This window comes from Protopterus annectens, chromosome 7.part0, assembly GCF_019279795.1.
Source record: "Protopterus annectens isolate FY-2018-M chromosome 7.part0, PAN1.0, whole genome shotgun sequence".
Classification (NCBI taxonomy): domain Eukaryota; kingdom Metazoa; phylum Chordata; order Ceratodontiformes; family Protopteridae; genus Protopterus; species Protopterus annectens.
This window is the reverse complement of record NC_056739.1, coordinates 1,725,160,733-1,725,185,425: the sequence shown is the minus strand read 5'-3', so window position 1 is coordinate 1,725,185,425 and position 24,693 is coordinate 1,725,160,733. Positions and strand designations below refer to the sequence as shown.

Below are 24,693 nucleotides of genomic sequence, written 5' to 3'. Positions count from 1 at the left end.
TTCAGGCTGTTGATCCTTCTCATAAAATAGTTTGTAGTAAAAGAAAGGGGAATACTTTTTTTGATGAAGAGATTGAGGATTCTGAATCTGGACAGGAAGATGAAGGGACAGATGCAGGATTTTCTCAAGATTTCTGATTCAGTATAATAGGAGAACTGAGATTCTGATTCTCCGTGTGGGTGGGGTGGGGTGTGGGGGGGGTCTCTTTCTCTGAAACTATTTCCAGAATGTCCCAGTGTTTTCACTGGGAAAACACTCAGGCCCTCAGAAAATACTATGACCTATTACAGAAGGAATTTCCAGAACTTCACCTATTCCTCCAGTTCTGTCGTCTTTAGAGCGTGTGCATGTTACTGTCTGCAGTTTTCTTAATAAGTCAGCAAGCTGCCCCTAAATAGGCAAATAGGAGGTATAAACTTCTTCAGTCTTTAAAGTTTTTATAGACTCTTCCCAAACCTGACCCAGCAGCTTTAGTTAATCCTACTGCTGCTAAATATTTAGTTAATTCTAATACTACTCTTTCCGCTAAGGGTAAAGATTATTAATAAGTATGGGAAAAATGTACGATTGTGAAGCTTTGATTTTCAGAATTTTGAATTGTCAGGCTCAGATGTTAAGGCTTGTTCTGACTAATTGTGAAAGTAAGAAGAAGGTTTTATCTGCAGTTTCTTGTCAGGAAAAATCTGCTTTAAATAATTTAGTTTCTTCTACTGTACAAGTCAGTACTATTGTTTACAATGTGTGTGTGATTCAGTTGTTACTTCATCAAGGATTTGGCCACTGGTACTGTGTTGAGGTTTCCCTGGCTGCATTCTCAGAACCTCCTGGATGATAAAAAAAATAAGATTTTAAATTTTCCTTTGCGTAGAAATTTAGTCTTTGGCCCCTGTGCTGCAGCTGTTATCAAAAAGAGTGATGAAAGTGGTAAGTTGATACAAGGAATCTCCAAGATTTGTCAGCCCTCCTTTCCCAAATTTTGTAAGGGATTCTCTGACCCTTCATCCAATTTTAGCAAAAAAAAAAAAAAAGGTAAATAGGCTCTACACAATACTAGTAAACAGCTGTTTAAGAAGAAATGGCAAGGGGGTTTCAAATTTAATTCAGGAACCCCCCAATCCTAAAACCAAGAACAGTCTAGCGTGTCAGAATTTGTCTGCCCCTTCCACCTCTGGCAATCCCCTTTCCCTGCCAGAAAGTCTGAATCTCTGCTTTTCTCTTTGGCAACAGATGTTTTCAGACAAATGAGTTCTGAAATCATTCATCAAGGTTACAGATGGCAGTGGGAGAAATTTCCTCCTTCCAGGTAGTAATCCGTCATCCATTGGACCAGACTGTTTTATGTCCAACTGTCCATCACATGCTGTCCCAGGGAGCGACAGAACGAGTTCCGCCTTCCCAGGTGGAGAAAGGTTTTTATTCAAGGGTGTTTAGTGCCAAAGAACTGAAATTCCCACAGCGTACTTTGCTAAAAGGATACAATGCCTTAACAAAATGTTCTGCATCAACCAACTCAAAGCCTTGTATACTTGGTATCCTACAGATTGCTGAGAGGTGACCTGTGTTTGGTATCAAGGCATCCTCCAAGCCAATACCAATTAATTTACTGCACATCCTGAGTATCTAAACCTCTTCTGCAACATCAGCAGAATGGTTTGAGGAACAGGTATATCTCACAGAGGTCACCACTGCTATGGAGCAGACTCCCCATTCACATAACACAAAGTTCAGTCCTGTCCATATTTAAGCGCAACTTAGATCTGTGGCTGGGAAACACAAAATTTACCTCAGAACTGCCCCCTGTACTACTGATGGACAGAGGCAACTTCTAAATGCTTTATCCCATGCATGGGCCCCCTCCAATTATCCATAATATGATCCCAGTTATTCTAATTAGAGGTAATATATAATTATTGACCATAGGATGGTTAAGGCCAATCTGTAACCAATGGGATATGCTATTTCAATCACAAAAAAAATTAAATTGGCTTTGCTTAAATGTCCCACATGGTCAGCATGTCTAGTAATTAACTATGAACATCTGAACCTATAAAGGAAGAAAGAAAATGCTTGGAGACCAGTTCTGGATCTTTCTTTTCTAAACCTGTTTGTGATGGTGCCTAAGTTCAAAATGCTGTCACTTCACACCCTGTTACCTCTTCTTTCTCATTCATGTTTTCTAGTAACAAGCATCCCTGTTCATCCAGACTTCCGGTTTCTTACGGCTTTGCATGTCTGGATCACATTATCATTTCTTTGCCTTATCCTTTGGACTACCCACTGTACCGACTAAGAGGTTTCAAAAAGTGCCTGACTCAAGTTGCATCTCTTTGCAGGCTACAGGATATCCTCATTTTTCCATATTTAGATAACTTGCTTGTCTTTGCAGAGTCTTTCTTCAAAGGGTCACACATCTCTCATTTGAGTGAGAGATTTCTTACACAAGCTGTGATTCCAAGAAAACATTCAGAAGTCTTTTTTTGACACCATTTACCTGAGGTTTCAGCTAGACATCTTAGTTAAGAGCTCTTCTTCCACAGGAAAATCTAGATATATATCTAACTCTGTTTCTAAGGTTTTCCACTCAGACTTTAATCACAGTGAAGCAATACCTCAGAATTTTGGGTCTCATGGCATCTGTGATTCTCATGATACCCCCTGCAAGACTACACATGAGAAAGATTTAGTGGTATCTGAAGTCTCTCTGGTACCAGCACCAACGTCATTTGTGCTTTCAAATCCTAGTGATGAGATTTGTCAGAAGGGAACTCATTTAGTGGAGACTGCAAATATCTTTAAATCCAGGTCTACCTTTCTCCCTCCCAGTTCCAAAGCAGACAGTCACAACAGATGCCTCAGACCTTGCTTGGGGAGCTGTTTCTGGAGGGATAAAAGTGCAAAGTGTGTGGAGCACTAAGGACAGATGTAAGCATGTAAATATAAAATAACTGTTTGCTGTAATGAAGGCACTCAACTCTCTGAATCATGTTTGGTCCCTGGGACCTCTTCAAGTTGTTATAGACAATCCAACAGCCGTGTGGTACATCAGCAAGCAGGGGAGAACCAGATCATACCACTTTACAGACTAACTGTGTTAGCTTGGGATATAGCATTGCAGCACAGTTTCACACTGTAGGCATCCTGCATTCCATCTGAGGAAAATTATGTGGCAAACAAGGTGGACAGGACAACAGCAGACCCTCACAAATGAAAACTAGATCATGGAGCTGTCCAAGAATCCATCTGTCAGGAGTTCCTCAAATGAAACCTATTTGCCTCCTTTCTGAGCAATGAGCTGGAAAGATTCTGCTCCAGGACTCCATACAAAAATGTCTGGAAGACAGATGACTTTTCTTTTTCTTGGACAGGAATGCACTTGTATGCTTTTCCACCCTTTCCACTGATGTCAAGGGTACTTCTGAAGATTAGGAGGAGTCCCTCAAGCTCATTGTTATGACTCCCTCATGGCCCAGGCAGCAATGGTTCACCCTTCGTTTGGAAAAGGCCAGGGGCAATTATCACAGGCTTCCTCATGGACTGGATCTAATCACCCAAATTTGGGGGTGTCTGCACCCCATCCATAATCAACTTAAGCTGACTGCCTGGATGATGGGTTTTAATTCCCTTTAGGCACCTGTTTACTGAGGATGTGCAGCAGGTACTAATGGAGGTAAGAAAATAATATATTAGCAAATGGAAAATCTTTTCTAGCTGGTGCCAGCAACATGACCAGCACCCATTCACTGGCTTTATAATATTTGTGTGAATTACTATCCAATGCCCTTTCTTACTCTTCCATCAAGGTTCATTTATTGACCATTTCGGCATATCCTGCCCATGGTTCTTCCTCTTTCAATGCATTCTCATGTTAAAATGCTTTTGAAAGTAGATTTAACATGAGGTCTCCAAAAAAATGGTCGCTGCTCTATGTGATACTATTTTGTGTTATAGAAGGTAACACATGCTGCATTTGAACCAGCTAACCTGACTGACTTGAGGTTCTTAACATGAAAAACAGATTTATTGGTTGTTCTGACCAATACAAGAAGGATATCTTAGTTACTAGTTATTATAGTGCGTCAACCCTACCTTATTTTCCACATGGTCAGTGTTACTTTGAGAATTAATCCTATTATGCCTCAAGTGGTATTCAAGTTTATATTAAGCGAAACTGTCCATCTCCCTGTTTCTTTTTTGAACCTAAAAATAAAGGAGAAAGAATATTCTGTACCTTGGATGCCCACAGACAACTCGGGTACTATCGTGGCAGAAATAAATCTCAGATTTTTCAGATCTTCAGATCAGTTGTTCATTTCTTGTGAAGGTAAGGAGAAAGAACAACCTGTGTCAAAACAGACTACGTCTAATTGATTGTCTAAGGCTACTATGTTTTGTTGTACTCCAGGCAGGGTCAAGGCCCACTTTACCAGGGCCTTGCATTTATCCATAGCTTTTTGGAAATGGTCGGATTCTGGAAGTATTCTAGAAGCAGCATCCTGGTCCTCTATACTAATACTTTTTACAATGGGGGTGGGGGGCATCCTCCCTCTGAGCCTTGCCTAACCCCACTGTAGGAATGTTTCCATGTCTTGAGGATTCTACACAGTCAGTTTTTTCCAGTCCTGGCACCAATGTGCCTGCCAAGATTGGGCACTTTTCATCCTGGGACTTGTGCAGCCAGCTGTCTTTTTTACGTTTAATCTACTTCTGTCCCTGATATGTGCTATATAAAATACAGTCTATGTATCAGTGCTGCCTTTGTGGCATTTTGTAAAAACAGGGTCCACCTGATGAAGGTATTCACCAAGACTTGAGGATGAACTAAATTCCAGCAATACTACTGTCCTTTGCTTGCTGAATTTATGATTTCTCCATTTGGACCCTGGTAGGAAAGCCCAGACAGATAAGGTGGGGACTCCCAGTGTACCTTCCAGTCACAACAGAAGGCCATACATTAACCATCCATTCTTTTGACACTGTAACAAAAAAAAATCACAGCAGTTGGGCCTTCCTGGTGGAGGAAAGATCAGTGATAAACTAGGGGCCTACTACATACAGATCTGACAGCCCTGAAAGTCTAAAGTTGTGTAAGTAAACTTACAGGAACAGTAATTTGAATGATCACTGCTACAGTAGCCTAAGTTATATGGGGTTATATCCTCCAAGGATATAACACCCAGCCAAATTCCCAAATTTCAGGGCACCCTTAAGCCTTTCAGAGCTTTCATGCTAACAGAGAGAGGGAGGTTGAACCCTGAAAGGACGATCCTATGAATAAAAGTCCACACCCTTGCAAAAGCAACACACCAAAAAAACAAGGGGAGATAGAGGGAGGGAGCAGCTGCTTCAGCACTGACCATTCAAACATCTACCACGGTGGAATGTTTGCTTATACAACTCTACTTCATATTGTGTAACACCTTTATAGAATCACTTAAGACATAGGCAAACATACATTTATATAGAAAACAATGTTAACAAGTTCATAGCTTTATAGGACGATACTAGGCTATTGGCCCAGAGGCCTTTATAAGCCTAGCCAAGATCCAAACTCGTTGGTCTCTGAACTTTAGAGGATGCTCAATGGTCACATTATACAGCCATATTTTGGACACGAGAAGTGATTGGTGTATGTCCCATTCTTCATAATGTTGTTTCCTATGTTAGACTCCATTTTCATTGTTTTGGGTGAATTTGTGGTATAGCTTTTTAATCATTAGTAATGTGTGACTGTTACAGATTTTATCCATGTCTGCTTTCTCTCAGTGACTTCTAATCTTGCTCAAGGGGTCAAGAGCATGATTTAAATAATTGTCATATTGGAGATTAGCCTATCACAGCAATCTCTTTTATTCATGTAGCTCAGCACATTTTCATAGAGTCTAGCACGCCTTATCTTCATTTTTAACATACATGTACACACATGTTCCAGTTCGGATGTTAAAATGCATGTATTCCCATATCCTACACCGAATGGTAGGAATTTCAAAAGGTTTTCATGCCGAAACTCGGTACTGAACCGGGAACCTTTACATCTTCAGTCTAATGTTCTCCCAACCGAGCTATTTCGGCTTGTAAAACATTTTTCAACTCAGTAGGTTCATAGATTAGTACTAGTTCCTAGTTACAAACATCATATATCACATATATTATTTTATACAACTATCAGTCAAACATTACAAAAATTGATCAATTCCTGCCTTTCCTTAAACCTCATTCTTCCTCCAAAACGTTATACTGTGTGTATTCTCACAGTTACTCCAATTTACTTACCCATTATTTCTGTTAGAGTAGCCTGCAGGGAATTTTTGAAGTCTGACAACTCATTGCACTCACAACAATATGTACCCAGTTGCCTCTTTCTTCCCCCATCACACCTCCAACATTTGTAATCTAGCTCAGAAAAAATTTCTTTGAAGTCTGCTTTGGGTATAAAAATGCTTCTGATACCTGGTTCCTTTGCCAATTTTCTCAAGTAAATTCCAGCCCCCTCTTGCTTATTCTCCGTATCCCTAATTGCAGTCATCCCTATTGGCAGAATTTCCTTTTTCCATTTTCATGTTGGCTTAGTTCTTAGAATACTTTCTGCTTCTTTATGAATGTACTACTCTATATGGCTGTTTTTCCTCCCTAAGGATCTACATCCAGAATCCCATCCACTCCATCATTATCCCTCTCCACTTTGAATTATAGCTTTCTGCTTGCGTTATGTATATGAGCCTTAACTGTGTACCTGTAAAATATCCCATCAAATCAGTACTATTATGTTCTTATCACTGCTGCAGTAGCCTAAGCTACATGGGCAAATTACCACAGTTTACAAATTTTGGGAGGTGGAAAGAGAAGAGTGCAGAAGCATTTGGAGAAAAGTCCTAGCAAATCCTGATGTAGACCTGCAGAAAGAATCAAGCTTATAGAGTCATAAAACAAAATTGCCTTAGAAATTCAAGAATAAATCGTCTGTTTAGAGACAGGCAAACCAGAGCCTTGGGATGAAAAGAAATAATCAGATCAGACTTCCTGATAACCTTAGTCTTATCCAAATAAAATCTGAGTTAACTATGCACATCCAAGGTGTGTAAAATATTCTCACTGGAGGATTGAGGAGAAGGGAAGAAATGAACAGTTGAATAGATTGATTAAGAGACAACTCATTCACCACCTTGGCATAAAGGAGGGATTAGTATGCAGAGATACCATATCCTTGGGAAAAACAAGAAAAGGTGGAGAAGCCATCAAAGCTTGAATCCCAGAAATCCTCCTAGCAGAACTTAAAGCTAGCAAAAGAACTGTTTTCCAAGTACAGAACTTTAAGAATGCTGAGACTGTAGGTTCAAAAATGGCTACAGTAAGCTTCTGTAAGACATAATTCATATCCCAGTGAGGCAGAACTAGTTTCCTGGGAGGCTTAATAGGAAGGGATGCCTTTAAGAAAAAGTTTTACTTCCAGTCTGTAAGCCAAAGATGGAGATAATGGCAGACAGGCAGAAATGGCTGATAAGTAAACTTTCACTGAAGAATAAACCAAACCACTGTTAAGTAATTCACACAAGCTAAAAAAAACTACTGGAACATCTACTGAAAATGGATCCAGACTTCCAGAAAGCCACCAAATTGAATATCTCTTCCATTTGGATAAGTAAGATTTCCTAGTATTGGGTTTCCTGGCCTCCTGCAGAATCCTAAACACATCCTCTGAAAAAAGGTGCCTGAAAGTAATCAAAAGTTTTATCACGCACAAAGTCATTTGTAAGTTTGACAGATGTGGATAAAGTAGAGCTCTCTTGTTCTTTCTGAGAAGGTCCACTCTGTGAGGTAACTTGTGATGACTGCCCTTGGCTAAATGCAGAAGAGGGAACCAGTGCTGTCTTGGCCAAAAGGGAGTCACCAGCAAGATTTTTGGTTTGTCCTGCTGAATTTTGAGCAGGACTTTTTGAATGAGAGGAAAGATGGGTAATGCATAGAGAAACATCCCCTTCCATGAGAAAGATAGGGTGTCCACCTTCCAAGACAGATGATGTGGGACACTCTCACAAAATAGAAAAAGTTGTGTGCTCAGAGGGGAGGCAGAAAGATCCAGTACAGGAGTACCCCACCAATGGACCAAGTCAGAAACACATCCCTATGAAGCATCCATTTGTGGGATTGAGTCATGGACCTGCTTAGTGTGTCTACCACAATGTTTTGGGTGGATGGGATGTAAACCGTTTGAAGAGTCACATTGTACTGTACTGCCAAATCCCATGCCATGAGGGCTAAACTGCAAAGAAGGTAAAACTTTGTCCCCCACCCCACCCCTACCACTTACTGACATACCAAAGGACTGTGGTATTGTCTGTAAACACTTCCAGAGGGCCTGGATACAAGAGAAGAAGAAAAGCCTGTAGATCTAGAATAAGAGCCCTCGTTTCCTTGATGTTGATGTGCTCTTTTCTTTGTGAAAGAGACTAAAGCCCCCGCACCTTCTTTTTCACAAAAGTTGCCTCCCAGCCTATGTCTGAGGCATCTGTGAGCAACTATTGAGTTGGCTGGGGCAGATGAAGAGGAAGTTCTGGATTCAGAGAAGATTGTTGAATCCACCAAAGGAGCTTGGATTTTAGGCATGGGAGAAGAGGGATCACAAACTCCAGAGGGTGAGCATGCTGCATTCAAACCGATTTAGGTACCACTGAAATTTCCTCATGTGGAGTTTTGCAAGGGGCAGCATAGGTGTTATGGATGCCATAAACCCTAGAAGTCTCAGCAACTCCCTGGCTGTAATGGAGGAAACATGCAGGAGGCTTTCAAAGAAGGAAGTGAGGGACAACTTCTCTGGTGGAAGAAAAGCCATCATGAGGTCTGTTCTAAACCTGCACCCTAGAAAGATGTGATTATGTGACAGGGAAAGAAAAGATTTTTTGAAATGTGTGGTGAACCCCAGACTTTACAGGAGAGAAATAGCAAACTGGAGATTTTTAATCAACTGTCATGATAGAGGAGCCAGAAAAAGATCATCTAGGTATGGGTATAGCTGAATTCCCTTGACCCTGATGAAAGCAATCACAGGGGCCAAGCACTTTGTGAATACCTTTGGGGCAGTTGAAAGTCCAAAAGGCAATGCAAGAGAACTGAAAGTGCAAAGAAACCACAGAGAAACAAAAAATTTCTGTAAAGTGGATGGATATGTATGTGAAGGTAGGCATCTTTGATGTCTAGAGAAGCCATGTAAGACTGAGGAGGAATCAATGAAAATAGTCTGCAAAGACAGCATGTGGAAAGTTGGTACTTTTAGGAAAGTGTTCAAGTGGGATAGGTCCAGAATTGGTCTCCAAGGACTGTCTTTTCTGGGGACAGGAAACATTGAGTAAAACCCCCTGCCTCTCTGGTCCATTGGCACATGTTGAATTGTGCCTTGAGAAAGTAATTCCCTTAAAACCTGTGGAAACAGCTGGTTTGTAGGGGTCTGTGAAACACCCATCAAAGGAGGAAGATTATTCCAAGTCATGAAATATCCTTGTTGGAAAATAGAAAGAATCTAAGAGTCCTGAGTTATACTTGCCCAAGCTGGAAAAGAAAGGGATAGACAAAGAGATAGAGGAATAAGACCTGGAAGAGGTTGGTAGCCACAGAGTACTTGGCCTGGCTGGAAAGGGCCGCTGGGATGAAGGGCCAGAACCAGTAGTCTTAGACTGTGGAGGTTTTCTTGCAGTGTTTTTAGATCTGGAAGAAGAAACAGAGGAAGAAGATGGATGTGTCTGTCTCCTAACAAAGAGATTTTAGTGAAAAGAATTCTGTGGAATATTGAAACAGGAGACACAAAACGGTTCTTCAAATCTTGAAGTTCATTTCCCTTCTCTTATAAGGACTTAAATAAATCTGCAGATGCAAAACCAAAAAGAGAGTAGAAAGCTATCTAGAGGTGCATCAGTTTTGCTTTGATATCAACTGGCAAGGGTTAAAGCCTCAACCAAGAGTGCTTTCTAAGGACAGAGGCAGAAGCAGCTGCTCTAGAGGAGGATGCTTCCACTGCATTTAATTGACTGTCTAGCCACTTGTGAAGAAGCTTTTAATAGAGACATAACCTGATTTTTTTAGGTCAGAGTCTGAATGCTGTGAAAGAGCTTGAGAGGACTGTGAAAGCAGGGCCAATGAATACCTGGACATGTGTGTGTGATAGTTTATAGCTGCAATAGCCAAAGTGGAAGGACTGTAAACTTTCTTACCAAGTCTTTCCATAGTTTTACTCTCTTTATCTGAAGGAAGAATGTTTAAAGAGGGTGACGACCTAGAGGGCCTGTCCAAAGCAATGGATACTATATCTGGATCAGCTGAAGGACACTTGCACAGGAACTTGCCGTCATCAGGCACCTTTCTGGTCTTTTAGGAGCAGGAGCCTATGAGTTAGGGGTCTTTGAAGTAGAAAACATCCAAAAATGCAGGCAAAACAGGAAGCACAGCAGAAGGAGGAGTTTCCATTTGTAAAAGGTCATAATACCTTTTTTGCTCTTCTGAGATCTGTGAGCAGTTCCATTTAAAAAATGCTCTCATTTTGTTAATAGTCTCCCCAGAAGAAATCTCTTCTACTGGGGAATCTGCCCCATTGGACTCCTCCTATGGAGAAGCATATTCTAAAGGGGAAGTAATTTGTGTAGAGTATGCCAAGGAACCCTCATCAGACGAATCATCATCACATAATTCTTGTTCCCTAACCCTTTTAACAGGAAAGGATGTGAAAGAAGGAACAGAAACAGCAGTGGAAGGCTTTGTAATAGCCATCAAAGCCTTAATCAGCTCCTCAGAAAATGTATTCCAGTCAAACTGTGGAGAGGAAAGGGCCTGAGAATATTTGGTTTTCTGTTTTATCTTAACATGCATTTCTGCATGATGAGTTGAGGAAGAACCCAATGTAGGCCTGGCTTCTGCAGCAGACTCCAGAATCTGTTCCCTAGCTGGAGTAAGAGGTTCGTCCCTGGGACCTTCAAGCACAATACGCAGTGGTTCCCCTTGTCTGTCTGAAATGGACACCTGCCTCTGAGGATGGACCAAGGTCAGATTCTTTAGTGGCTTCCGATGAGGTACCTGCTGATGAACCAGACCCAACCGCCGAACATAACTCTGGGTCTTCACTAACCTCAAGGGATATGTCAGTGGATACAGGCACAGCCGAAGAGGATTCCGGCCTAGGTTTTACTAACTTTCCTCTTCAGAACTGGCTCAGCCAAAGGGCTCACAAAACACTCCATAAAGTCTTTAGCTAGTCTTTTAAGTCTTTGATTCTCTAAGTAAAGATTCAAAGCTGAAAGTTGGCTTCACAATGTTTTTGGGACAGAGGCCTGACAAATGGAACAAGAACAATGGTCATAATTGGGGCCTAAACAGAAAAGACAAAGATTGTGGCTGTCCTTATGTGGAATTTGCCTTCCACACCTACACATGCCCTTCCTGGATGACATGAATTAAGCAAAGGAGGGCAGTAGCAAAGAAATGCACAACGGGGCACTTATCTGAAAGCTGGCAGCAACCAACAGAATCTGGCAGCAGACTGATGTACTAGTCAAGAGTTCCGAATGGTGTCAGAAAAGTTGAGGATTGTACGTGCAGGCATCCTTTTATGGCTGATGTTGCCAACACACATCTGCGATGTCCCACATATGTGCAGTAGCGAACAGTTGTATGCTGGTCGGATGTCAGGTCGCTTGGCGAAGGACTTTCCATATGTAAAGAATACTGCAGCATAGAAGACAAAAGGACATCCATGGTTATGGTAAGATTTTGCACAACTATTTATCTTTAGAGCTAATTTTTTTTGGACAGTTAGTGTGTGTTAAGTGTTACTGACTTTTGAAAAAAATTTCTTCAGGGTGATGATGTGTATTTAAATACGAGTAACAAGAGTTCTGGCTTTAAAAAGTGCACTGCATATAGGGGTAAGATCCCTCCCCCAACACGACACACATGCCTAGTGCATCTATTGCTTAGGGGTGGATCACCTTGACAAGGAGTGTGAGTTCTGAACATCTTTTGGGGCCAGGACTTTTATTGATCACAGGAATAAATTAGTTCTCAAGAGTCTTTTCCCTGTACCAGTGGGAGAATTAACTGCATCTGGGTCATTAGCTGCATCTCCTTTAGCCAAGAAGGTAGAGCACATGTGAAACAGTTGTAAAGAGAATGATAAAGAGAGAGCGAGAGAAGCAAGAAAAAGCAAGGCAAAAATGTGATAGCAGAGAAAAGGGTCAAAAGAGATCCTTGGACCTATCAGTTCCTTCTGACAACTCCAAAAACACTGAGACAGTCGATCCACTGAGTGTCCAAGAGCCAATTCAAATCCAGTAAACCAACGGCTCCATTCTGCAATTCTCCAGGAAAGGTCGACTCACCAGTCTTCCAGGCCACCCTCTGTGGCATCCTCCTTCAGGTCCTTTTGATCATCGAGAAATCTTTCAGAAGCCAGAGTCAGCAAGATGATGTGAAAGTTTCTGAGGACACAGATCCAGATGGAGGTCCTCCTGATGCCTCCAGGTCAGGCCCCAAAAACTCCCTTGCTAATGTCTCCTTCTCCAGTCTGCTCAAAGGATCCACTGCTCATGCCTCAGAGAGATAGCCTTGAGATGACCTTGTCTGAGCTGAGAGCTTGGTGAATTTAGTCTCCGACTGCTTCCCTTACCCTTTAGATGCTGTCAACATCTAATCTTGAAGGGACTTGGAGCTGAGAGGTTGAGACTGAGGTCTGGGGTTTAAGATCAACTACGACATTATCAGAACCATCCTTACAGTTGGGTATTTCAGCTCTAGTCAGCTCAGCTTTGGAGCGGAGTTGGATTTGGGCCCAGGAGATTCCTTTGTTGGGATCTTTTAATCCTAAGGAGCTTTCCTTGGCTCTGCCTTCAGTTTCGGCTTCAGCTTTTGATGTATTTGAGAAGGTGCTCTCCAGGTTGAGAGAGGTGGTCTCTTTGACAAACTCGCAGCTGTCCCGATCCCCTCTTGATTCTGTAGCTCTTTCTTCCAGTCATTCTGTTAGACAGGGACATTGAACCTCATTTAGTCTCAAAGGACCTCACCAGGCGAGTTTCCCTTTTGATTCTGAGCCCTCTCCAGAGCCTTCCACTGAAGAAGAGCATAAGAAACTGACTTTCAAGAAGAGACGTTTGAACTCCCCTCAGGAGTTGCTCGCTGAAGTTACCATCTCTGAGGAATGAGAGGGATTCCCAAGATCTCCCTTAGAATACATCTCATTCAGAGACATTCTTGAATTGATGAAACAATGAATGGATCTGTTCACCAAAGCCCCTCCCAAGAGGAGTCTGTATTCCTCTAGGTGTTATGGGCTTGCTTAACTACATCCTGGGTGGTTCTGCAGGCTGACAAGTTCATAACTCCTAGCCTTTCAATGGGCTTGGAAAAAGCTTAGTATGGTGGAGCCGATTCAGAGAAAACCTGTCAAAGTACTGGTATCCCCTAGCAATAGACCATATTTGAGCCAAGGGTCCTGCCGTGTATGCCATATTTTGGTGGGATTATTTCAGGATGGTGCTAACGTTTCAGCTGTCAAGGCACAGTTAATAGTTGCACCTAATTTTCATGCACAAATATGTTATGTTGGCCTCCTCAAGGCTGAAATGAACTTTCAAATATAGGTTATTGGCTAGGGTTCAGTGATCTGCAGATTGATTGTATAGTAGTTATCTATGAAACTATGACAAGGATGGCAGAGTTCTTGTACTAATACTCTAAGCCTCTGCCTTCGCTTAATCTCCTTATTCATTGGCTGTCCCCCACAGTGTGTCAGAAGGTCCTCTCTCACCCCAGAAAACTCTGGGTTTAATGCTGTTTCACTTCCTTTTGGGAGGTTATGAGCTTCCAGAACATGGTCCAGGAAGAAAAGCCCCGAGCCGGAGTAGCTGCACTGGTTAGATGTTTGGGTTTCACTGTTGCAGTCATCACATTTGGGTTATCCTGCCAGGGGTAGCCCTCAGTCAGCCCGAATACCAGAGGCTTAGTATTTCTGCGTCGGTTGCTGTTGCTCCAGAACTGACGTCAGGTCATCAGTGGTATAAAATCAGGCAGCCAACACCATTACATCAGTCTTTCTTGCCAAGGAGCCTGAAGCAGAAGTAGTTTGCATGAGTGCCGGTCAGCTGCTACCTGAGTTTTTGTTTCCGAATTAAAGTTGAAGTCTTCTAAAGCTAAGTACCCCATTGGGGATCCTTTTTTCTTGCTCTAACCGATGTTAGAAGAAGTTAACAATTGTCCCACCTGTGGAAAGCAAATACCACACTGAGACTTCCATTCCTACTGTGTCACCAGTTTAGGCCCAGACCACGAAATCCCTAGCTGTCACTTTTGTGCTTTGTTCAACGCCAGAACTGTACGTCATCAGGCCCTTACTGTAGCTAGATATTTTCGCTGTCAGTCCTCTAATTCCGATATGGCTTTGGTAAGCCATCCGACTACCGATCTTCCGAAAAAACATAAGGATAAAGACAAGGACAGACTGCACAGGTCCAAAACTGCCGATGATGCTTCCGTTAAGCTAGTCGTCCGTTTTCCAGTCCACAGTGAGGTGCTTTCTCAGCCCCTGATGCCAGCTTCTGTGGATTTGCAGGCCGCTACCGAGACCCTTTCAGAGTCCGGTATGCCGCAAGACTCTTCTTCAACTAAGGATCCTGCGGATGTCTGTACCTCGGATGGGTCCGGAGCCACTGAGCAGACACCAGCTTCAGAGGAAGTACTTCGCACTACCGATACTCGACACAAACCGACGACTTCTTTCATGTCTTCAGTTCTTTCTAAAACTACCGAGTTTCTAAGGTCCAGGATACAAACTATGCCCAAAAAACCAACGACCCAAGCTCAGGCACCTGCTTCCTTGCCTCAATCTCAAATGCTTAAAATGGCGGAAGACCTTATTATGCTTATTAGGGGAAGCCAGGCTACCCCTTCCAAAAGAAAGAGACTTGTTCCCAGTAGTTTTATCTGAACAGGAGTCCGATAACTGATGCTTCTGAATATGAAGACATGCAACCTCTCTCGGCTTATGAGGATTCTGATGCGGAGGATTCCATTCCTTCTGCCTCTCCACCCGAGGATTTTTCATTTGGTGAAACCCTTCATACTTTAAGGGAGCATTTCCAATGGGAATGTCAGGACTATCCTCGGTCAAAAAAAGAGACTCTGGGAATTTTTATATTTACCACAGCACAGACCTTTGGCCATTCCTCCTGTCCTGGATGTTGATGTTTTTATGGAATCCAGTTTGATTCCTGACACCCTTCCTCCTGCTCCCAGGAAACCTGACAGGTACTACAGAGTCCCTGACTCTCTCAAATTCCTTTTCAAAAATTCTACTGCTGACCCAGAACACATCTCTCAAGGACCTAAAGGAATTAAAGCAACCTCCACTAAGAATCCCACCCCCTCAGACAGGGATTCCCGAGCTATAGACGGATGGGGTAAAAAAGTATACACCTCTGCTACTCTTGCTATTAGAGCACTAAATTGTCAGTTGCACATGCTGAAGTAGCAGCAGCATACCATGAACTCCTCAAACAAAAAATGTCTTCTGTTTATGCTTGTGCAGAAAATAATTACAAGAGTTTATGCATTCTGCAAGCCAAGTTACTAAGCACTCCTTGCAATGTGGCTTTGACACCCTAGACGCATCTTGCAGGGCAGCAGTCACTGGTTCTGTCCTTAGAAGGCATGCTTGCTTAAGGAACAGACCTTGCCAGACCATGTCAAATCAAAATTATTGGATGCACCATTGAACAAAGACAATTTGTTTGGCACCAAGGCAGAAGAGGTCTTAAAGATGGAAGAAAAAGCTAAATCTATGCAGACAGTTAAAGACTTTTTACAGGTCCAGCCTCTGAGGTTCAGTAGGCATTGCCCCTCCAAGCACTGGTCCTTTCCGGCCCCCTCCAGGCCAGCGCAGCCTAGACCCAGGGGAAGCAGACCCCCCCCCCCCCAGACAGCAGCCCCAGGGATTGCAGAGATCTAAGCAATGGAGTTCCTCCTCTTCAAAAACAGGGAGTGCTAAGCCATCCCCTTATGGTAAAAGCTCACAATGACTTTACACCTCCACCCCTTACCTCAGCCCACCTGCTTGTACCCCTAGGAGGAAAACTCTCCTTCCATGCAATCAACTGGGCCTCTATTACCAACAACCGATGGGTCCTCAACATAGTGTCCCAGGGATACAAATTTTATTTCCACACTCTGCTAACCCCAAAAGGGTTCCCAGATCTTCCTCTAAACCAGTAGGCAGAGGCCAAAAAGCAAGACCTTTCCCTTCTCTCCATGAGGGAAATATACAGCATGTTCCTGCAGACCAGCTAGGCCAAGGTTTTTATTCCAGACTCTTCCTGGTACTCAGAAAAGAGGGCACCTTGTGCCCAATCCTTGATCTAGCCATTCTAAACACTTTTCTGGTGATATCAAAATTCAAAATGCTCACCTTCCAGCAGCTTCTTGTGTTTTCCAAGGATGCTTGGTTAGCCACCCTAGACCTAAAAGAGGCCTACCTACACATCCCAATCAGGGAATCTTGCTGGAAATATCTACGTTTCAAGGCAGGATCTATGCACTTTCAGTTCTCTGCGCTTCCCTTTGGCTTATCCACTGCTCCCAGAGTTTTCACAAAATGCCTGGCTCCAGCCATTGCTTTTTGCAGACAAAGAAATATTCAAATTTACCCCCTACTTAGACGATTGCCTGATTCTGGCAGTCAGGAAAAGCTGTTAGAGCACCTGACCTTTGTAAAGGACCTACTGACCTCCCTGGGATATACTATCAATGAAAAGAAATCAAAACTGGTACCCACACAAAAAATTGTATTCCTGGGAGCAAGCCTGGACACAGCATTCCAGATGGCATTCCTTACTCCAGAAAAACAAGCCTACCTGACTGGCTACTTCTCTCAACTAGCCACCAGAACCCAGTTATCCACAAGTAAAATCCTGCAAGGTCTAGGGTTCGTGGCCTCATGCATTTTACTCATTCCATATGCCAGACTGCATATGAGGAAACTACACACTGTCAAGACCTGGAAACTATCATACCAATGATACCTTGTCTAAGGAAAGATTTTTTTTGGTGGGCAGCAGCATGCAGCCACAACAAGGGACTTCCCTTCTCACAACCCCACGCCACCCAGACCCTCACCACAGACTCATCAGACTATGTAAACTCAAAAGATAGGCAAGACAAGACAGGAGTGATTCCAGTGAGTACAGTTTTCAATTTTGACTCCTACCATTAAGCAGCTTAACCTTGAGTTTGTCTCTAGTGGATGCTTTTTACATCGGGAATTTTGTTATGACATTGCCTAAAAAGGCACTATGGGGGAGGCAATTACTTTTGCCAGTAACTGAAAGCCAAGAGGCAACAGGTGAAGACCATCTGGCAAAGCAGCATGGTCTGTCGACCGTATCCTTCCAGGCTGATAGATACTGAACCCCCCTGGATTGACATCAGAAGCTAAGCCATTGCTGAAGTCAATCATTTTTTGTTTATATTAAGGTATCATCCTGGGTGAAGGTAGAATGCTGTTTAGGGTTAGGGTCATACCTGCCTGAGACACGTAATCTGAGAGCTCAGTCATGTTATATAAATAAATAAATATATATAATATTAGTCCAGTGAGGTATGTCTCAAGTCATTCACTCCAACAGGGACTATGACAGGGTCATAACAGTACTTGTTGAGAGACTTGAGTGCATGCGTGATCTGACGGATCCCGGCACTGACAGGCAGCTGACCTTGTTCAGCCTGGTGAGGGGGACATCCGTATATCTCACTATGGAGTCAAGTCACCTGTGACCAAGATATTTGGTTTTGAGGTGTTTTTCCTTAGGAGCTTATTGGCTGAGGCTCTGTTGTGTGTATTGTTATGTGTAGTGGATTCTGTTGGGTCTGCAGTAGGTTTGCGCTTGCGAGGTCTGTGATCTTTAGGTAGGCTTGTAGCGAGTACCTCCACATATGTGGGTTTATGTGTTGTGAGCTTGCTATGTGCAAGGGGTGAAGTGTGTGTGCTGACAAACCCGTTTGATATCTGGTTTGTTATGTCAGAGAATTGATTCCAAATTCATAGTATAGATACATCTCTCACATGTATTTGTTTTATGAATAACTGGTTGTCAGTATATGTAAGGCAATTGCTACATTGCCTTAGGATGCCCATGTCAATTAGGCTGGCTGGAGAGATGGTGGGAAACTACCCATCCATTATGGCAGGTGTATACTGTGGTAAATAGTGGGGAAGGGGCTAGGTGGACCAGGTTTTGCTGTAAGACTGACAGAAAAACAGCTATTCTGTGGAGGGCAAGGGGTAGAAAACTGTGTCAGTGCTTCACAATGCACAGCTGAGTTGCTCGCAGGGCAGCAGTGTAATCTCTGAGCAGCTCCAGTAAATAGAGTGCAAACCCACGCAAACATGATGCTTAAGTACAAGCAAAGTTAAATGATTTTAAACAAAGTAACCAAAGGGAAAGCCCAAGACTGAGCCTTATTCGAGCAATCCCCAACTCAGGTGGGTCCTCGGCTGCACACTTCTGCCACAACGGTGCAGGGGGCATTCTTAATGTAAGTTGGCTGCTTTAAGTCCTCAAATGACACCAGTCTAGATTTAGCAAGTCTGAATCTAGCCTATGCTATTAAATGCAGAAGTAACAGAAATTCAAAGTGCAGAAAATCGCAGTCACAACAGCAAAAAAAAAAACAGTTTAAACTAAAACAGCAGTTCAGTAGAATACTCCCACAAGAGTGTAGACCACAACATTTCTTAGTGTGAAATAACTGTTCTGGAACCTAAGTGCTTAAACCAGAACAGACACACTCCCAGTAAGAGAATGTTCTGACGTCCATGTCTTCAGATTCACTGCCCAATACTCTTATATGCAGCACTTTACAAAACAAGACCAAAGTGAGAAAATGTTACTGTGAAGGGGTACACTGTAGTCACAGCAGCAGCTGTAGGCAAATCCTAACTGTAGGTGCAAGTCTGATATGAGAAAACATTGAGAGACTTGGTGTAACAGAAGGGTGACATTCTATTTAATGTTATATATTTGTCTTACCATATTATTAATTTATTAATTTTTAAACTTAAAAGTTGCTGATATGAATGCCAGTTTAGAAGTGAATTAGATATGGTAGTCACGCTTTAAAATAAATACTTAAAGCAGTCTAAAAGGTCAGGAGTGTGCTTTTAAGGCATTTTTTAATCATTTCTTTGCACAGGTTTCAGCATTGCATTTTTTACTTCAAGATGTGTACTCTGTTTCAGGCAGTGCTTGATAAAAATTACACACATTTGTGCACTGTTTTATGAATTGTCATTTCTCTTTGGAAATGAAATGAATAGGTTTTAAATAGATAAATACACTTGCTCGATTGACAGTAATGAACTTAGATCAGTGGATTAATGTACAGACCAAATGAAATTCAGTACTGGCACAGTGATGGACTTGAGACTTGGATCACTGGATAAATATACAGACCAGCTGAAAGTCATTACTGTAATAGTAGTCCTATTTGAACTACTGCATTTTTGTAAATTGGAGATGAATTACAAACATATTTGACCTAGATATCTTTGAGAACTATTTACAGAAGACCCATAGTGGTATTACTAATTTTTTTTGTTTTTTCCTTATTCCTTTTTAGTATGCTGTAGAGTACATTTTAAAACCTGAAGCAATTGATGCAGAGAAAATCGCAGTAGCTGGTGGGTCACATGGTGGCTTTCTGTCCTGCCACTTGATCGGTCAGTTCCCAGAATTCTACAAAGCATGTGTGTCTCGGAATCCAGTCATCAATATTGCAACTATGTTTGGAACTACTGATATCCCTGACTGGTAGGTCGTTACTGTATAGTCTGAGCTATGTACAGTTATATTTTTGTTTGTTTTTTGTCTATTTCCTACGTAGTGGTCATCTTTAGTGTATTTAATTGTATCTGGACTGGGTTTACTGGACAGGTGGTCTGATACACGAGGGAACATATTTTCAGACATGACCTGGGTTATAAGAGTATGATGATTTTATTGCACAATGTGGTATATACCTGATAGCATTTATTCTGCTCAGTGCTGGTATTTACGCACAGCCAAATATAGTGGCAATCTTAAGTATTCAAAAATAGATACTATCCATTCCTATCTTTTTCATCTGATGTTCATGAGATGCATCAACCTGATGAATTTTTGCCGGTAAAGTAACCAGATTTTCTCCTAGAAGAAAATAAGTTAAAACCACTCTGTGGTTATAATATTTTGTTTTAAGTATTACTTTCAAAAGGGAAGGCTGGGTAATCCAGACTGGAATCATTAACTTTTTCCTTTTATTTGATAATACCATTGTGTATGGGATTTGGCCTACATCTTGCCTATGGGTCCAGATTACATGTGCTAAATCAGTTACCCAGCTGCTAGTTGTCTAAGAACTTAGTGCCACTTTTTGCTTTGGAAAGAGGCAACACAAGAGCGCTCTCCCTTGCTAATTTTTTGTTAGTGGTAGCCCTATAATTGGGAACCTGACCTCTGCCAGTTAAGCAAGTCTTTGAAAGTGATAATTCAAATCTTGCCTGGCTGGTGTAATTAAGGTTGGATTCATAGAAGAGCAAGAAAATTGAGTATGCTTGTACCCACTTTCTCTCCATTTTCTGATTTTGTACCGTCTTGGAGTTGTGCGTGTGTGAATATATACATAGGTAGATAGATATGTATACAAACGTGTACACACATACACATAGTTTGGGGGGTTGTGTCATTGTCCTCGGAGTGCGGAGTGAACGTTGTGTGTTTTGCAGTCTTAAGATTGTCACTGTTTTGAGTTGTGTCTTTCCAAGGTTTTACCTGTTTTAAGCATGAGCAATGGCTTGTAAGTTAAACGAGAGAGAATTTTTTGTAGTGTATCCCCTCTGATTATATGGATCGGTGTAGCACTCACAAAGACCGTCTGTGAACCTCTTTGTGGGTAGCATAATGTGAGCCTTTACTCAATGATAAGTTAAGCATGGTCATCCTTAAAATTGGCATTCCTTTGGCCGTGGAGGTTGTGAAACATTTAAAAAGGTTTAAAACGGCTTTAAGTCTGTTATGCAGTATATTCAAAGTTGTGCTCTAAGAAATTCTGCTTCCCTTGAGGAAGTAGCTAAATGCATGGATGTTCTGTCCAATCTTCAGTAAGTTCTTATCAGACTGATTTGTTAACTTTTTCTTTAGCATTCAGAAATATGACTTGGGGCTTTGTCAAAGCAATCGTGATGTGGGAGGCAGCTGTGAAAATGACGTGGCTTTCACAATGGTGTACATATTTAGTTAAGAGTCTGTGCTACCTATCACCATTGGAGTTTTACTCAAAAAGTAGAATACATCAACATGGGGTTACAGCAGTCAGACATCTTGAAGGATATAGAGGTTAATATGCTTGACAGCTGAATCTATGAAACTGCTACAGGTCATTATGTGTGGAATAAACAGGAATACAGCTACTTTTTACACTAACCCAACTGCAGAGTGTTATAAAGCTTTTAATTTGTAAATCAGAATTTTCTCATGACATTTTTTTTAAGATGGCAGATAGACTGCAAGCACCCTCTCTCTGTTGCTTCACACCTTTCCTTTTAAAACTACAGTTATAACCATTACTGGACAGACAAAATCGGCTCCAAATGCTCTACAAGCAAATCTGAAGCAATTCTAATGCTTGGGAAGAAAGCGTAAGCAAATTTGAGTACAATTGTATTCCAAAAAAAAAAAAGGTCTGCTGGAAGCAAGTCTGCAGCTCAGAACACATGTACCCAGGCCTGTAACTTAGTATTTGAAGAACTCTGCTCAACTACAGATCACTCTGAAATGGCTAACATTCCTGAGCAAGTGGACTCTCAAGTAACAAAATCAAAATTCTCATAGATCACTTCACCAGAGAAAGAAGTGATTGCAAAAAGGCAGAAAACATCAAAACAGCAAGACACTCCTAAATCAAACAACAAACCTAAGACTGAGACAGCATACAATATAGAGGAACTGAAAACGGCCCTTCTTCCAATCCAGTCTGCAATCCAAAACCTCTCAGACCAGCTGTCAAGCTTTGGCACCACTCTCGACCATATTGCTTCAAGACTGGATTTAACTGAGGCTAAGTCAGTGGCAAACGAAATGAAGATAGAAGAACTACAATGGCAATTAAAGGCTAAGGATACAGCTATTGAAGAAATAAATCAAAAGCTAATTGATCTCGAAGCACGGAGCAGAAGGAACATTGTACTTATAAGCGGAGTTCCTGAGGTGTATGATTAGACGAAACTGCAAGATGCACTTGAAAAGATATTCTGTGCTCTCCTGGATGACAAAAATCTTGTTAAAGAAATAATGATGGAGAGAGCTCATAGAGCGCTTCGTAAATCTCAAAATACTGACAACCCTAGGCAAATTTATGCCAAGCTGCTGAAATATTACCATGTTCAGAAAATAATGGATGCAGACAAATCCAAGAGACTGATCATGTGGAATGGCTATAAAATCACATTTGCTCAAGATCTTCCAGTTCAAATAAAGCTTAAAAGACAAATGCTCTCTCCTTACTGTGCTTTTCTGATTCATAAAAACATCAAATTCCAAATGAAATACCCTAATACTTCCGATATAAAGAAAATACAGTATCAACTCACCTAGTGAAGCCAAAACAGCTTTTATAGGAGCCTTTAATGAACTGCCACAGTTAACCTTAATGTGCTGACTCATGGGATGGTATAATACAGTCTCTTCAGCAACTTGCAATTCCTTTGGTTGTTATGACACTTGTGAGTTGGATGCTATGAATATTGAAAGAAAAATTAACCTTGACAGGGAAAAAATAAACAGCAGCAGATATCTAGGTGCTTGAGGTGCTTTATTCCAGTTTTGAAATTCTACTGTCATCCAGAAATACAGGGGTTTCCCATTAAGAAGCTGCAGAAAGAAACTGGGGAGGGCTGCACTGGACAAATGTATTTTCCCTTCAGGACTGAATTGGCAGCAACACCACCTTCCTTGTTTACTTCCTCCTTCCTTAAGACTCAGCATTCATAAGGAAAGTAGTCACTGGTAAACCGGTTGATTGCAGTTCTGAATTAAATCAAGCACAGAATAGTTCCTGTGCAGAATTAGACCGAATTGTGGTAAGCAGAAAACAGAACTCTACCATTCTGTCCGGCTGTTGATGAGATGTGGTGAAACGAGAGTCTTTGTTTCTTCCTCCAGGTTCAGTATGTAATGCATGTTTATTTAGACCTACAGCTTACCATTGCAGTGCCTTGCTTGATCGCACTGCATAGACTAATCCTGACTTGCCTGTCACTATCGGAAGTTCTATCAACTGTTTATACAAATAACTGAAATGCTCTACCATAAGATTTAAGTGGAGTCGGGCACAGTGTTAACTTTCATAGTCTATCCCTCCTGTGACTGTACAGGCAATGGTTTGGAGATAAGAACATCGAGCACATTATATTCAGTGTTTGTTTTTTTTGGAACAGCTGTACACTAACATAATCTTAGGCATTACTCAGCCAAATAAACAAAAAGCCAAAGCTTTAGGAAGCAGCCTACTCAAATAAAACGTAAAAGGTTATTTGATAATATTGCCAGAATATATAAAGATGCAAACCAAGGAGCTATCACGGCACCAAAATCACAAAAATGATAGTCCACAGGAATCAGATAATGCAAAATAAAATCCAAAATGCAGAGTTTAACATAAAAACGAACAACTTTTATTTACATAGGTGAGCACTTTCGCTAAGTAGCTTCATCAGACCTTATAACCACATAAAGCATCAAACTCTTTTATACATAAATATACAAGCCCGCCTAAAAATCAGTTAATCAAAGCACATTCTTAAAGGTAAAGAATGCATCAAAGCAGTTCTAACATAAGAAATAGAACTAACAACCCAAGCCCAACATAATAAATGTAAAAAATGTATATATATACAGAAATGCATAGATACAAGAGAAAAAATACAAACATTATAGAAACCTAAACATATAACAATATATATACATATATAAATATAAATAAAACACACAAATGCATCATATAAAACTAATATGACCATGTCTACATTAAAACTATTTATGCAATCTCCTCCTTCTTAAAGCAGGCTTAATAGATGCTTTTCCATTTAACCCTAAACCCCTATCTGCTTGAAGTGTAATAATCCAGCAAGTTTCTCTATACTCTGTATATGTCCTAACATCACCTTCTCTTATACTAACATTAATGGATTCAATGACTCTAAAACTAAAGGTGTGTTGTGGGCCAAGACCATTGACATGTTTAGATAGGGCATTATTAGGGAAATTCTTCCTGATGTTATATAGGTGCTCCCTCATCCTATCTCGTAAAGCTCTATCTGTTTTTCCCACATAAAATGCCTGGCAGTAACTGCATTCAGCAAGGTAAACCACATGTGTGGTCAGACAGTTATGATGACCTCTAAACCTAAAACTCTTATGCAGGTTAGGATGGGGGAAGTCTTCCCTGGTATTGATGTAACTACAGAATTTACACGAACCACATGGTTCAGTATGACCAAAATCCGTGCTCACCTTACTCAGATTACTATAACATAACATCCTCTTAAGGTTCTTGTGATTCTTGAATCTAAATCTTGGATTCTCACCTACAATATTCCCTATATCATCATTGACTAACAGTATCGGCCAGTGCTGT

The 24,693-nt window shown here is 41.4% G+C and overlaps 1 protein-coding gene across 1 annotated transcript in view; it reads left to right on the top strand.

Moving 5' to 3' along the window:
* Window positions 1-24,693, top strand: part of APEH (acylaminoacyl-peptide hydrolase) — a 2,062,145-nt gene that overhangs the window by 1,582,080 nt on the left and 455,372 nt on the right. Inside the window, exon 19 of the mRNA XM_044078262.1 lies at window positions 19,642-19,832. Within this exon, the coding sequence (XP_043934197.1) occupies window positions 19,642-19,832 (191 nt within the window). The remainder of the gene's footprint in view (window positions 1-19,641; window positions 19,833-24,693) is intronic.